General features: G+C 48.3%; 1 protein-coding gene across 1 annotated transcript; it reads right to left on the minus strand.

The window, feature by feature from the left end:
• Positions 1–4,299: 4,299 nt before the first annotated feature.
• LOC102368713 (tetraspanin-33-like) lies at positions 4,300–11,753 on the minus strand. The gene is made up of 9 exons (XM_025210331.1): positions 11,697–11,753; positions 11,324–11,381; positions 10,404–10,503; positions 9,492–9,786; positions 8,315–8,389; positions 7,732–7,827; positions 6,877–7,017; positions 6,232–6,393; positions 4,300–5,643 (listed from the first exon to the last, which is right to left on the minus strand). The coding sequence occupies exons 1-9, from the start codon at positions 11,751–11,753 to the stop codon at positions 5,551–5,553; spliced, it is 1,077 nt and encodes a 358-aa protein (XP_025066116.1). The 3' UTR covers positions 4,300–5,550.
• Positions 11,754–13,119: the final 1,366 nt, after the last annotated feature.

The raw sequence follows: 13,119 nt of genomic DNA on the forward strand, positions 1-13,119 counted from the left end.
CGCGGGGCGCCCCGCCAGCTGCCGGCCCGTCTGCCCCGTGCCGCCTCCCCGGCACTGGGGCTCCCATGCGGCCTTGTACTCACGATGAAGCTGGTTCCCACGGACAGTTTCTGGCAGGATTCAATCTCCTCCAGGCACAGTTCTGTGTCGGCGTGATCCGGGCCAGCCAGGTCACAAACACCCCACCTGAAGTCAATCATCTGCAGAACAGTTCAAAGCAGACACAACAACCCTGGCAGGAGAATAATCCCTGTCATGTAGCAAGGCTGCCCCATCGCCTGTGCTTACGAAAGCCAAACTGAAAGCAGCCGGTCCCATGTCCGTCTCTTTTACCCGAGCAGCTAGAAATGGGACAGAGACACAGAGGCACTTAAAGCCTCTCCCCAGGAATATCTGTCAGGACCGGTGGTGGGGAGTTTGAACCATGGGCGCCTGGTAGGTGGCTCTGTTTGTTCAAGTCAGGAAAGCTTGATAATCTGGGAAGTCTTTGTTACAATATTTGGATCCTGCGGTTACAGGAAAAATAAGACCGAGCCCTGGCATTGCAGCAGCCTCTTCCCTGCCAAAAGTTTTGCACAGTGGGTATGGAAAAGCTCCTGCAATAATATCTGCCCCTGGGTGGAAGAACAAAGCAGCCCTTTGTTAGAGAGAGTGAAGAATATTTTACCAGCCAGGATCTGGGAGTGAGAGGATGAACTCGGTAGCAAGTAAACCCAAATCCTTAAAGATATTGAGCTGTCTGACTCCTCGTTGACATCCACAGGAGTTAGGTGCCTAATGCCTTCTTAGGCAGACAAGGTTCCTTGGGTGAATTTGATATCTTTTATTAGACCAACCCAAATAGTTGGAGAATGCCTTCTTAAGCATACGGCCTAGATAGCCAGTACAGCTCTATCCTCCCGCTTCTTTGGGAAGGCGAGAAATTCAGGGAGCATTTTTGGAGCGAAGGTCACTTTTCTTGTCTCGTGTACTTGTATGATCTCTGGACAAGGCTGAAAAGGCTGTGAGATAATAAGCAGAGGCAACAGCAATGCTTTGTACTAAACAGAACGGGCAATTTACCTCAAACATTAGGCCGTGCTTCTGACAGAAGGCCTGCAGCTCGGGATATGCCGCCTCCAGCAGCGCCTCGCTCTCTCTGCTCGTATCTGCACGGAAGGACGTGTGCAACACGGCACCATGAAGAACCTTTGGTGTAGTTGTTAACCAAGAAAGTCTTGCAGTTGGAAGCTTGTCTAACCATGAACTACAGGGCTGGGCTGGTAAAAGACACCATCCTAAGAAATCCTTGCCTCTCATATGTTGCTAATCAACTCGCTTGCCACCTTCACATGTCAAAAGAAATGGTTGTTGAGGCGAATGGTTAGTCTTTCATGCAGCCCTCATTGCAGAATTGTAGGCTTATTACTTCATCAGTTACAGGCAATCATAGTTGCAAGGTTCACTTCAAAATCATAAAGGCTAGCAGCATCACCTTGGGCAGGTTTCATGTTTTACGTGTGTAAGCTTTTGAAGGAGATCACTGAGCCCCCGAAATGTGTCTCTACCACCAGTACACTTCACAATACTCAAATTCCTGTCCTGCCCGGGACTCATGAACTCTCTTGTCTATCTTGGTGGAAAAGCCCATGAGGACTCCCCTGTAGATGTAGTGGCATTTGGGAAGCTTCCCTGGCCACTGCTCTTGCTGTATTTGGGATAAAGAGGGCGGAGTTCTCCAGCAGCACCTTTTTAACAGTGCCCTGTTCACTGAATTAATCCAAACCAGGAAAGTAAAAATAAACAATACAAAAAACCTAAATAGAGCAAGCAGGGAAATGATTAGCACATGCAAATATCCCCCATTTCCATAAACACAGAAAGGCAAGCTCACACTGAGAAAGAAACACGCACGCTGGGCTGCTTGTTCCCTCATGTGTAAGTGCACACCCCCATGCTTGTACGCCTGTCATGCTCACATTTTTTGAAAAAAGGAGAAGGAAAAGAAACCTGTTCCCCCCTGCCTATGCAGTATCTTCTTAGGCTGCAAAGGGAACCTGTTCCCACCTGCCTATGCAGTATCTTCTTAGGCTGCAAACTCTGCAGAGCAAGGATTTTACCTCCCTATGTCTAAATCTTGGTGTCATGCACCTCTGGCATAGCATAAATCAAAGGAGGCATTGCTAGAATTGGGGGGAGTAAGCAGGTCCTTCAGATTTCGTTTTGGACAACTCTGAATAAAGAAGTGATTGCTAATGAACCTATAGCAATGTCAGAAGAGGAAAAGACTCCCTTAGGCTGGGAATTACGGTGCCTGTGCTCGTGTGCAACAGGGAGCAGACTCCCTCATGTATCCCTTGGAATAACTCGTTAGTACTCTGTGTCTCGGGTAGTTACAGGGGAATCCCTTTATTGCTTTTCCTGTGAGGCCCTTTCCACCAGAGGATTTGTGTAACTTGCCTCTGTCCTTTGCGCTAGGTCTCAAGGCACTTGGAACCACGCTCCCTTCTGAAACCCAGTGCGCCACAACTAAGGCACCTGTTGTAAATGCAGCTGTCACCCTAAGCATTAGCGCCTGGAATACACTGGGACAGACCCAGGCGGTTGTCTCTGACTGCCCTGTGTTCCTTCCCAAGAGCACTGCACTGGCAACCTCCTTGCTAACTGTCTACTACTTGCTATTGATCCCACTGGGAAACAGTCTTGCCCTCCAGAGAGGCAGCAGCAGTTAGTTTTGCCATGCTGACCCTTGCTGTCCTATGCCTGTTTAGCAGACATATCGGGCTCTTTTCTTTGGATGCAGGGAAGTAAGACATGCAGAAGTCTCTCTCCTTGTGGAAGTGGGAGGGAGGTCAAAGCCTGCTTTCTCCTGATGACATTTAAGGGGAGGGTGAGTGTTTTCTGGGTGGGGGAAGGTTATGCTACATGCTTCACAATTCCTGAAATCCTGAATTCATCATCTATCAGGTTTTGAGAGCACTTCCTCTGGCAAGGGGATCTTGGCAGGTGGGAGATCTAGGGACAGTGCCGAAGAATGGATCTCTTCCTAAATGCTTTTCTCCACTGCATTAGTTAAGAACCCCATTCAAGGGGTCTGTTGCATCCAGCCTCCCTAAAGGTACAGGGAAAGCTGCAAGTCCTCTTGGCCCCTGCACCAGCCAGCAGCTTTTCCCACTGTCCTTTGATATAGTATAATATGCCGGAGGCTAACCCTGGCTGCACTGGCAATGCCATTAGTCAGCCCTGAATGGGGACAGAGTCCTTTTCTCCCAGACAACACGTTGCTGCCACTGATGGTAGCATCTAACTGCATGGAATGCATCAGCTGCAGCGGCCTTTACCTTTAACACAGACCTGCAGCCCACAGAGAGGATATGGGCTTTTTTCTGAGGAAGGCAGCCAGCCCCCTTCATGTAAGAGCTAAACTCAGTCTCTCGGTAACCCTATAGGATTCAGGATCTCCTTGAGCTTACTTACCTGAGGAATCTGAGCTGATGAAAATTCGGACCAGACTGGAGGGCTGGAAGGGAAGAGGGACTGTCTTGCCTTGGAGAAGGTCCCGGCGTGTGTCTGGGCTGAGGCAGCTGAGGCTCATGGTGGTATCTTCACTCCTTGACTCCTCCTTGTTGGAGTCTGTTCTTGAGAGGAATCTATTCAGAGGCACTTCTGAGTGGATCAGCCTCCTTTAAACTTTCTCCTTCAGGGTTCCTTGCATCATCCTGGGTGAGCGATTATTGCGAGGTTTTGATCCTTCAGTTTTAAATAGGGATCAGTAAAACCCTCATCTATTCTGAAGGAGATCCGAGAAAAACCTAGAGTTTAGTGTCTGTGCTGAGCAGCGTAAAACTTGACTGTATCACAGAACAGATTAGCAGTTCTCAAGATGACGACTGTCCCTATAGCAACCAGTGTTTGTTCCTTGGTTACAATCCCAGGGGTCTCTTTCCAGGGCTCCAAAGGTGCCGTTCTCCTTTATGCTTTCTGTAAGGAGATCCACACCTGAGGCCCTTCTGCTTATTAGCTTTGTCTATTTAGGAACATTTGCTACCATGTTCCAGCAGCGGGCAGATGGAATAGTGCTTGCAACACTTCAAATGGGCCCAGACAGGGTTCAGGCATCCTTCCTACCTGCTTAAACTGGTGACGTGGCCCATCTGCACTAGACTTTCATCAACCTGTAAGAGAGCAAAATTACTAAAATATCTTGATTTAAAAAATATTCCCAATAGATTTGCCATGTGTATAGTGACCTCTGAAATCTGTGATGCATCTCTTCATCCATGGTGGCAAGTACAAATACAGGACACAGAAGAGAGGCTGACAGAGAAACTTTAATATTGTACAAGAAACATCATCAGCACCATCCTGGGGCAAAGAATGACTTTCCCTGTTGACAAAGAAGACTTTAATGTGCCAAGCAACACAACAGCTAACAATAAGACTCCAATGTCAGGAGCCTCTTGTCTTTTCACTGGTGGTATGGAATTATTTTGTACAGACGGATCTCTCCTTGTCCACATGCTTGTCAGGCTGCAGAAGAACTTCTCGCTCTCAGGTATACACTTCTACAGAATAGATGGTACAGTGAAGAGGAAAATGCCAGTGTCTCAAAGTTTCCTCAGCTGAAGGTAGCAGCAAACTTCAGGTCAAGCAATCACATTCTCAGTTACCAGCAGTTCTTTCCAGGCTATGGCAGCTTCACCAACGACAGACTTCAGATTATTTCAGAAGTTTGAAAAACTGCAAGGAAACTGATTTTTTTGAGGAGGAAATGGAGAACAACCAACAAAACAAAAACAAAATGTGGATCTGCTGATAAGTAGTGAGGAATATCTGTTGAAGTGCAACTAGAATGGCACTGTCTGGCCTGTGACAGGTGATGACAACATACAGTCCTGAAAGTTTTGTTCTTTGATAAGACAATCCTGGTTGTAATTTGTATAGTTAAAATGTTCAAGATGAAGATGAACACCAAACTCAGACACAAAACCTTCCAAGGCTATCCTAGCTGGTGGCCTCAGCAGAAGGGGTTTTAAAGAGCTGGTACCTCATGGAAAATAGGGGAAATAACTGATTGGAAATGGTTATGTCTTTAGGGCAAACTTCTCCATTCCTGTCCCTGTTGTTATTACAGGGAGTGTCACTTTTGAAAGGTTTCAGAACTTCCCTGATCCACTCTGATCCTCCCATTCAGGTAAGAATCCTCTGAGAGTTACCACAGTCCTCTAAAACAGTGCCCTGTGAACTCACATGCAGGGATCTCTAGTGTAGGCGGAAAATAAGCAGCAGAAAATTTGGGAGAGAGACTGGTTTTGTGCAGTTCCTTATGATAAAAAAATGGAAGAAGAGAGAGAAAGTGTTGTTCCATCAGACGATGCTGGTGATGAGAGGCCTCTTAGTGTACTTATCTCCGTCTTGTGCACAGAATACACTTCACAGTATCTTTTCATTCAGTTTGGCATGAGTCACGGTCCTCTTTGGGGTATTCACAGCATTGTCAATACAGTTAGTTTTTTCTCTGTAGCCTACGTGGTGTCAAAGACCACTCTGAGTTCATCCTAGGAGCAGGTCTTACTTCTCAGGGCATCTCCTCATGCTTTGCCGTTTCTGTATGATGAAGTTGATCTGGTAGATAAGCATAATGGCCAGGGAAAAGACAAGAACCTGCAAGGGAAGAGGACACTAGGCTGGATTTACCAAGACCTGAAAGCAGACATCCATGGGGGCATAAAGCTAGAGAGTGCTGTAGAAGAGCCCACAACATTTGCTTCTAATTTGCCTGGCCAGGGACTGCATGTCACACTGGCTTGCTTACATGGGAGCTGCAAGGGCTCAGCCCACCTGAAACCTTGGCTACTTTGTTCAGGGGTCTGGATACTATTGTTAACATGCTCCTATATTATTATTTTTACCTGTGGATATAGATGTCTAATTTTTTATGCCAAATGTAAAAACTGAGGATTTAGCTTAGCCGAATCTATTCCAAAATGAATGCATTGAAATCAATGCAAGCCTTTAAATAATATACTTAAATCAGTTTAACTCTTGTTTATATCATTTGGTTCAACTAAGTTGATAACCTATGGAGGCAAGCTAAATTGATGTGTCAGTAGCTTGCCAGTGAGAACAAAATGGATAAATCTGTCTAATTCTTGCTTCTAAGTTCAGTATTTTTTCAGGAGTTTGTATTGGTTTAAACTAATTGACTTTTCTAGTACAAACAAGGCCTTACTTTTGTTCAGTCTCAGTTACCTCCAGGACAAACAATCCTATTGCTAGCCCTGCAACTAGCAGCAGGTTTCTTTGTCCCCAGCTGACAATCTTCTCCAAGCAGCCCTCGGTATAGATCAGGCTCTCTGCTTTCCATGGTCTCAGATTCTGGGTCCCATAACCACACATGGTGTTGAGAACGCTCTGCAGGGAAGGAGGATACAGCTAGAGTGAGAGTGGAGCAGAAGTGGCACTTGATGAGGGGTGAAGGCACAGGTGATAGGTCAAGGTAAAAACCAGAATGGTGTCATATGCTGCTTTGCTCTTGGTGTTCTCGTTAGCTGCATTGTAGATAGAAAGCATATCTACTGGTTGGAACAGGGAACGTGGGATCAAGAGACCTGGTTCTGTTTGCAGGTCTACCACAGACTTGCTGTGCATTCTTAGACAAGTCACTGCCCTCCTCTGTGCCTCGCTTTCCCTTTCTGTGCAGTGGAGATGATGGAAACTGCTTTGATAGCTGGATCTGAGAGATCCTGTGTAAATTCAAAGTATTACCTTCCTTCTCTTTGACTTGTTGGAAATAAATACAACTACATGCTGAAGCTTGTTTTATCATCATCATCCAAACAACTTGGCAGTTACATTTCCCCCCCCCCCGCTAAGTTATAGCCAAACTTGACTTACTGTGAGAACTGTTCCTTTATCCTCTTGGGTGCAGCAGGAGAAAGGCACAGCACAGCGCTCCAGGCTGGGGTTGGAGTCTCGACACTCAAAGTAAATGTTCTGGGACCAGTCCTTGTAGGAATGTACTCCACAGCATTCAAACTGAGAGAGTAAGGCCAAAAATGAAGACCTTGGATAACTGCTGGCTTCCTCAGGGCCGTAGGTGTGCACAGGACTGTACAGAATAGATTCTGAGAAGAGCTTTGAGAGCCGTTACCTGCAAGACTCAACTGCCCAGGGACTCCGTACACTCCAGCTAAAGAGAGCTGTAGCCTTTTGAATGCAGCTCCCCCCACCTAGTCTGAGCAGGGCCCAGGGCCTCACCGATGAGCCACAGGTGCATTTCACTAGCTCCCTCCATGTGTTCATGCACAGAACCTGATACTAGCATTAGGAATTTGATTTGAATGTGGCTGAGAGGCAGCATCTCTCCTCTGATGCAAGTGAAGAACAAAAATGGAAGGTTTTCCCAAACTGGTCCAGGGTGAAATTTCACCATTTCCTAGTTTCTTTGACAGCAATGCCAGCAGCAGCAGCAGCTCTATGGCACTAAAAGCCACACCAAGAGCATTTTTCTTTCTAAGTTGTAAAGTGCAGAACAAACCAAGTCCTGGCTGGGTAGCCCAGGAGGTGATGAAAGCTGGCTGCCATGGTCCTGGCACTAGACTGCTTGTGTATTCAGGGGGCAGAAGGCTGGCATTGGCAGCCCAGCACTGGCTAGGGATAAAGACCTGGGGTCTCTTCAGTTATTTACCACCTTCTGAAATAATTAAGCAGCAAAACATAATACAAGACTAAGAGAAGTTTTGAAATTACCTTTTTCTGTATGTAATCAATGAGATTCTGTAAGTCCAGGTCATCCCGATAACTGGAGATAGCTTTCCCCATAAGAAATGCTGCCTTCTCCATCACCTGCAAGACCCAGAGATGGTGTAGTTTTCATTGCCAGCCAGGTAGATTCACGGACTTGCTGTTTTCCTCCCTCCACCTCCCAAACCCATCTGCTTCCTCTCTGGGCCCAAGGTGCTTACACCTATGAAATCAGCCCCTGGCAGGCACCTCTGAAAAAAGCAGCTGTCACTTTCTCCATTTATTTGCCGTAAAATACAGATGGAGCAGGTTGATCTGTATCCTTTTTGGCAGGCAAAGGATAAAATAAAGATTATTCTTTATCGTATAATTAGCTAGCACATTCCTAGCCACCCAGTTAGATAGGCATAGGAGATGCTAAGTCCTGTATGTAAGAGGGCAAACTGAGGCTAGGATGTGGGAAAAGGGAGTGACTTGCCCATGGCTACAGAGAAAGTCTATGGGAGAGCCAGCAATAGGCTACAAAATCACAGTTTTCCAGACCACTGCTCAGGCAGAATATCTGCACTGAAGTTTGCTCTGGACTTACCATGCCAGAGAAGAGGAATCCCAGAACAGCAGCCACAATCTGGAGGATCAGTACAATTAGCAGTGTCCAGGCAAACTGTAGAATGAAAGATTGAGATCAAGACTGAGAGCAGCCCTCTCCCTTTGAGCTTTGGTACCAGGGCTCCCCGGGGCTGGGGGTGTTCTGTTGGCGCTGTATAGTGCGGCCCACTGAGTGTGCGCTGCTTACACCTGTGACTGGAGTGCCATCAAGACGGCCCCCTGCCGCCAAGACTCCAGTGGAAGGAGTTGGCGTCAGGACCTGTCAGAGGCTCAGGAAGTCAACTCAAAGAACAGGATAGTAAATAAAGTTCATCTGAAAATCCAGCACAGCGACAGAGAATCCGAGGGCAAATTTGCCCAGTGCTGATGATAAACACTAGGGGACCTGATCTGAGAGGAGGAAGCTTCTCTTTTGTATAGGTGACCACGTTAAATCTAGTCAAAGGGGGCTTGCTGTTGTTTGCTATTAACAAACAAAGCCTTTCCAGCTACACGTTGGATTCTGTCAAACTAAAGAAGTTCCAGCCTGTGTTCATCAGGCTTGTTTCTCTGTGTTCTCACCTCTAGCATGCCTTGTGCCTGAGGGCCCCTCCTCTCCCCCCAGGGAACCTCACACCAGTACCTGGCACAGTGTCACATTTGCCAGCTCGTTGAGAAACGTGTACCCTGCAATTTGGAAGTAGTTCTGGAATTTAATGGGTGAATATTATTAACGGCACTTTGGGACAAATAGCGCAAATGTGAAAAACAGGAGGCAGTTTCATACGTAGTCATCGAGGAGACTGAACTGGCGCAGCCAGCAGTTCTTCTTTGTTGGAAGTGGAGTTGTAGAGGTGATGTTGCCATTGTAACTCCCAAATGCTGAGCAGATTTTTGAATGATCAGAAATTAGCTAGCTTTTACATTGACTGTCTCCTCTCCTTGCTAGTTGTGCAGCTGGTGAGCTATTATTGCCTGACTCATAACAGTCAGGTGCCCCTTCAAATCCTTCAGGGACTGACCAGAACTGGTGCCCTAATGAAGGTGGAATGGGATTGCTCTATGTCCTTTGTGGTCGCTCTGGCAGCAGGAGTTTGCCTAGCGAGGCAGTCTGAGGCACAGGCCTCAGTGTCTGTGCCGGGTCAGCTAGAAGGAAGCATCTGCTGGCTTTTCCTTACAATTTTCAGAAGCATAGGGAGGTCACGGAGGGCTCCCGTGCACCCCACAAATGTGATAGCAAACATGAGGATCCCCACAGTGAGCAGGATGAGCGAAGGGTCCGCGAGGAGCGAGTCCACAGCACCTGGCAGAAAGTGAAACCAAAGCGAACTGAAAAATCCTGAGGCAAGTCTGGTCCGCCCCTCCCCTACAAAAGACCAATGATGGATATAGGACACATGGAAAAACTGGACCAGCTCCAACAACAGCCTCCTTGTTGCTGTTCCTTTCCCTATGATAAGCCCCAGGCCCGTTCTGGAAGCCAGGTTCCTCCCCCACACTCTTCAGTCGCCCAGGAGAGTGTCCTCTCCTCACAGGGCCAAACGAGCAAAGGCTTGCACCCCAGGGTTTGTACGTACAGTTTCTGAACAAGCTTGTCCCCTTGGGGTGGAAATCCCTCTGGGTAGAGGATGTGTTGCCCTTGTGTCTCCTGCCTTCTTTCTGTGGCTCTGTCCTCTGACCCAATGATCCCTAATTTGGGCTGGGATGCTCTGTGGCTATGGTGTGTAGGAGGGGCTGAGCTGGATGTCCTGGTGGATCCTTTTAGGCAAATATTTATGATGTTGTTGTGTGCAGTTGTAGGGGACTGGATGTGATGGTCTGAGAGTCCTGTATTCCTCTCTCTCGCTCTATGGCCTATACATTGCCAAAGCCAGAGCCACCACTCAGCAAGTATCAAGTAGTGCACTGGAGGGGAGGGGAGGGGAGGGGAGGGGCGGGGAGTCGGGGGCATCCTAAACCAGGACTTGATGGCGTATGCTGGCCTGTGGGGGCCAGTCTCCTGTGTTTGTGGGCCAGCATTTACCCAAGGACTTCCAAAAAGGTCGTAGAGTGTCACGGGGTTGGTGAGAGGAGCTTTTCTGTTCCCTCACCTTAGGTTACTTTGCAGAAGTCTTGGGAATGGGGTAACCCCTCTTTCATCCACGTGAAATGCTGTTTGTTGAATGTTGCTGAAGGACCTGTCTGTGTCAGCTGTGAGGTATGAGACAATTACGTGGTTGGTAGTAGTTGTGCTGACTGTGCCCCACGTGTCAGGAAGGAACTGCAGTGGAGGGTGATTATGAGAGCTGCTGGGCAGAGGTGATAACACAGAGCTCATCTCCGTACGTTGTGCAGCCATTGCAGACCGCCCCGCAACTAGCCTCAGGTTACTGTGATAGACAAGTGCCAGGGTGCCAAGGGATCTGCAGAACCATGCCCTCCGCAGGATGCAGTGGGGTAAGCCTCACCCTTTGGGAAGTCCTGCCCCTACCCAGTCATGCCTGCTCCGCTCGGAGTCAGCCGTTGAGCAGACGGCTGGCAAGTGTCCGCTCAGTGCGTCTCCTTCAGACTTTGAATGGCTTTCTAAGGCGTTGCCTCCAGGTTCTGTCCAGCTTCCCTCCTGACCGTGCCACAGAACAGGTTACCGTCTGCAGTCTTTATAGGTGCATTAGGTTTTAAGCTATTGTTAAGCTGAATCTCAATAACTAGGCCAGGATGAAAGTGAAGGTAGCTGTAGTTTGGAGTCTGTGGTGTTGATGGGAGATGCCAGGTCCTGAGGCCATTCATGAGAGCGTTGCATTGAGCAGACGCTCGCCAGCATCTGTTCAACCCTCCCATGCCCGATGCTCTGAGCAAGGGGTGGGGTTTCAGGTGGGATGTGGCATAGCCCAGCTGCCTCATGCTGACGGCATGGTTGGGCAGATAGCCAGCGGCAGGAAGCCAGCAGCTTCCTTAGCTTTACCTGATGAGACCCAGTTTTACTCAAACTCCAGTTGTGTAGCTCAGGGCGGGACAGGAAACTGGTACTTACTTGCTTCCTTGGAGAGTTTGGCATAAATCCCGACTGCTACCATAAGCCCACTGGCCACCTGGGAAAGAAGAATCGGAGACAAATTCCTCATAACAGTTTTGATATATAAACTGCCAGTGGTACACCATTTCTAGGGAAATATGAGACACAGCCCAAGGAGAGAAACAGGAGTTGCCATCTTCCTAAGGGAAGCTGGAGACCAAATGACTGATTTCAAAGCATCCAGAGCTCTAGTTCCCTTCCCAGATGGCCTCAGCCTTGCAGCGGGCCAGCCTGGCTTCTCACTGAGGCAGCGTTGAAGGTGAGTTTCCCCGCAGGCAGGAAATTTGCAGCCCCACCCTGGACCTGGCAGGCCTAGTCTACTTAGACTCACCCAGAAGAGGTAACAGGAGACAAACAGAGTGTATTTGATGAGCTGATTTGTTCTCATCGTTCATGTCCCGCAGTCCCTCAGGATTAGAGCGATCCTCTGTCAGCGGGAGAGTTGATTTCTTCGCTGACTCCTGCTGCCTGGGTCACGTGCTCTAGGGCGTTACATGCACAAGGGAAGAAGATTTCCAACATGTACAGTCAGGTTTGCCACATTTCCTGTGTAAGTGACCTGCCTGTTTCCATCCCTCCTGCTGCTGCCCTCAGACAGATGAATGAGGCAAGACAAGCTACTGACCTCAGGACCGTGAACACCTTGGAAGAAGGAGTCGAGGACAGGCACAGCGATTGGGTGAGGTATTCTTCTATTCAGATCACAGAGTAAAGGATCTTGGACTGAAACTGCCCCAGCTGCCAGCGAAGAGAAACTGAATTTGGAAAGGGTAGTGTCTGGAAGCTGGGAGTCCCTTGGGCAGAGCTCATTGCAAAGGCACCAGGCTCGCTTGGGAAGTGGAATAGGACTGAGTGCGAGTGGCGTGAGTTATGGGCTTACAGCTGGAATGGGAACCCCGCAAGAACAGGCCCCTGCAGAAGGAGAGAAGATGATTCAATAAGATTAGGCTCCATACTGAGCATGGTGAAAGGTGCCAGACAAGCTTCACGTCAACCACAACATGGGGCAGTACACGCAGCAGTCAGGTTGCTTTTACTTTGCTGTTCTAGCCTGTGCATCTCCAAAGAGACCTGACCATTACTGGGGCATTTACTGACCCCCCGCCGATGTGCCATGCATCCTTGCCTCCCTGTTGCGCACACTATTGCTGATCCCCATTTGGCATTTTTTGCACTTGCCTCTGTGGCTGATTTGGTTCATTCAGGAGCTTGTGAGTTCATGGCTTGTGGTAGAAAGTGGGACGTTGATGCTGGACAAGAGGATTGGGGTGGGGCACTCCCTCGTGGGCTGGGCTGTGGATGCCCTCAAGGTACCAGGGAGATGTCTCCCATATTGTGTAGTTACTTACTGTGCTTCAGACCCCTTTGCACCAGGCGGCCCCTTTGCATTGCATCCTGCTGTAGGATGAATGTTAATGTCTTGGATTTTACCATATTTACTCTATTAGAAGTCAAGGAACAACCCCCTTGCCTTACAATGGAGCATAAGGTGGGAGGCAGCTGTATCCTGTAGTGCCAAGGAGGCAGACTACCTAATCCATCTTTTATCTTGACCGCTGGGATTCCCCACTCAGCTGGAATTCCCAATGGCATTACTATCTGGGCAGTTTGACAGAATACGTGACCTGTCGCCAGTAGGAGTAAAGGAAGATGGAAGACAAAAGCACTGGGCATTTTAGGTTTTTCTCCAATGTGATGGCTTTTGCCATTTCCCTTGTAAGCTTTTTGGTGTGGGAATTTGGGTTTTTTTGTGT

This window comes from Alligator sinensis, unplaced genomic scaffold (genome assembly GCF_000455745.1).
Source record: "Alligator sinensis unplaced genomic scaffold, ASM45574v1 scaffold1354_1, whole genome shotgun sequence".
Taxonomy (NCBI): domain Eukaryota; kingdom Metazoa; phylum Chordata; order Crocodylia; family Alligatoridae; genus Alligator; species Alligator sinensis.

Coding starts and splice junctions, on each gene's coding strand:
- LOC102368713 (XM_025210331.1), bottom strand. CDS start 11,753: ATGAGAACAAATCAGCTCATCAAATACACTCTGTTTGTCTCCTGTTAC. Junction 9,787..10,403: donor CTTCTGCAAAGTAACCTAAG/GTGAGGGAACAG, acceptor CCTGGCTTCCAG/AACGGGCCTGGGGCTTATCA. Junction 8,390..9,491: donor TCCCTATGCTTCTGAAAATT/GTAAGGAAAAGC, acceptor TTCATTCTACAG/TTTGCCTGGACACTGCTAAT.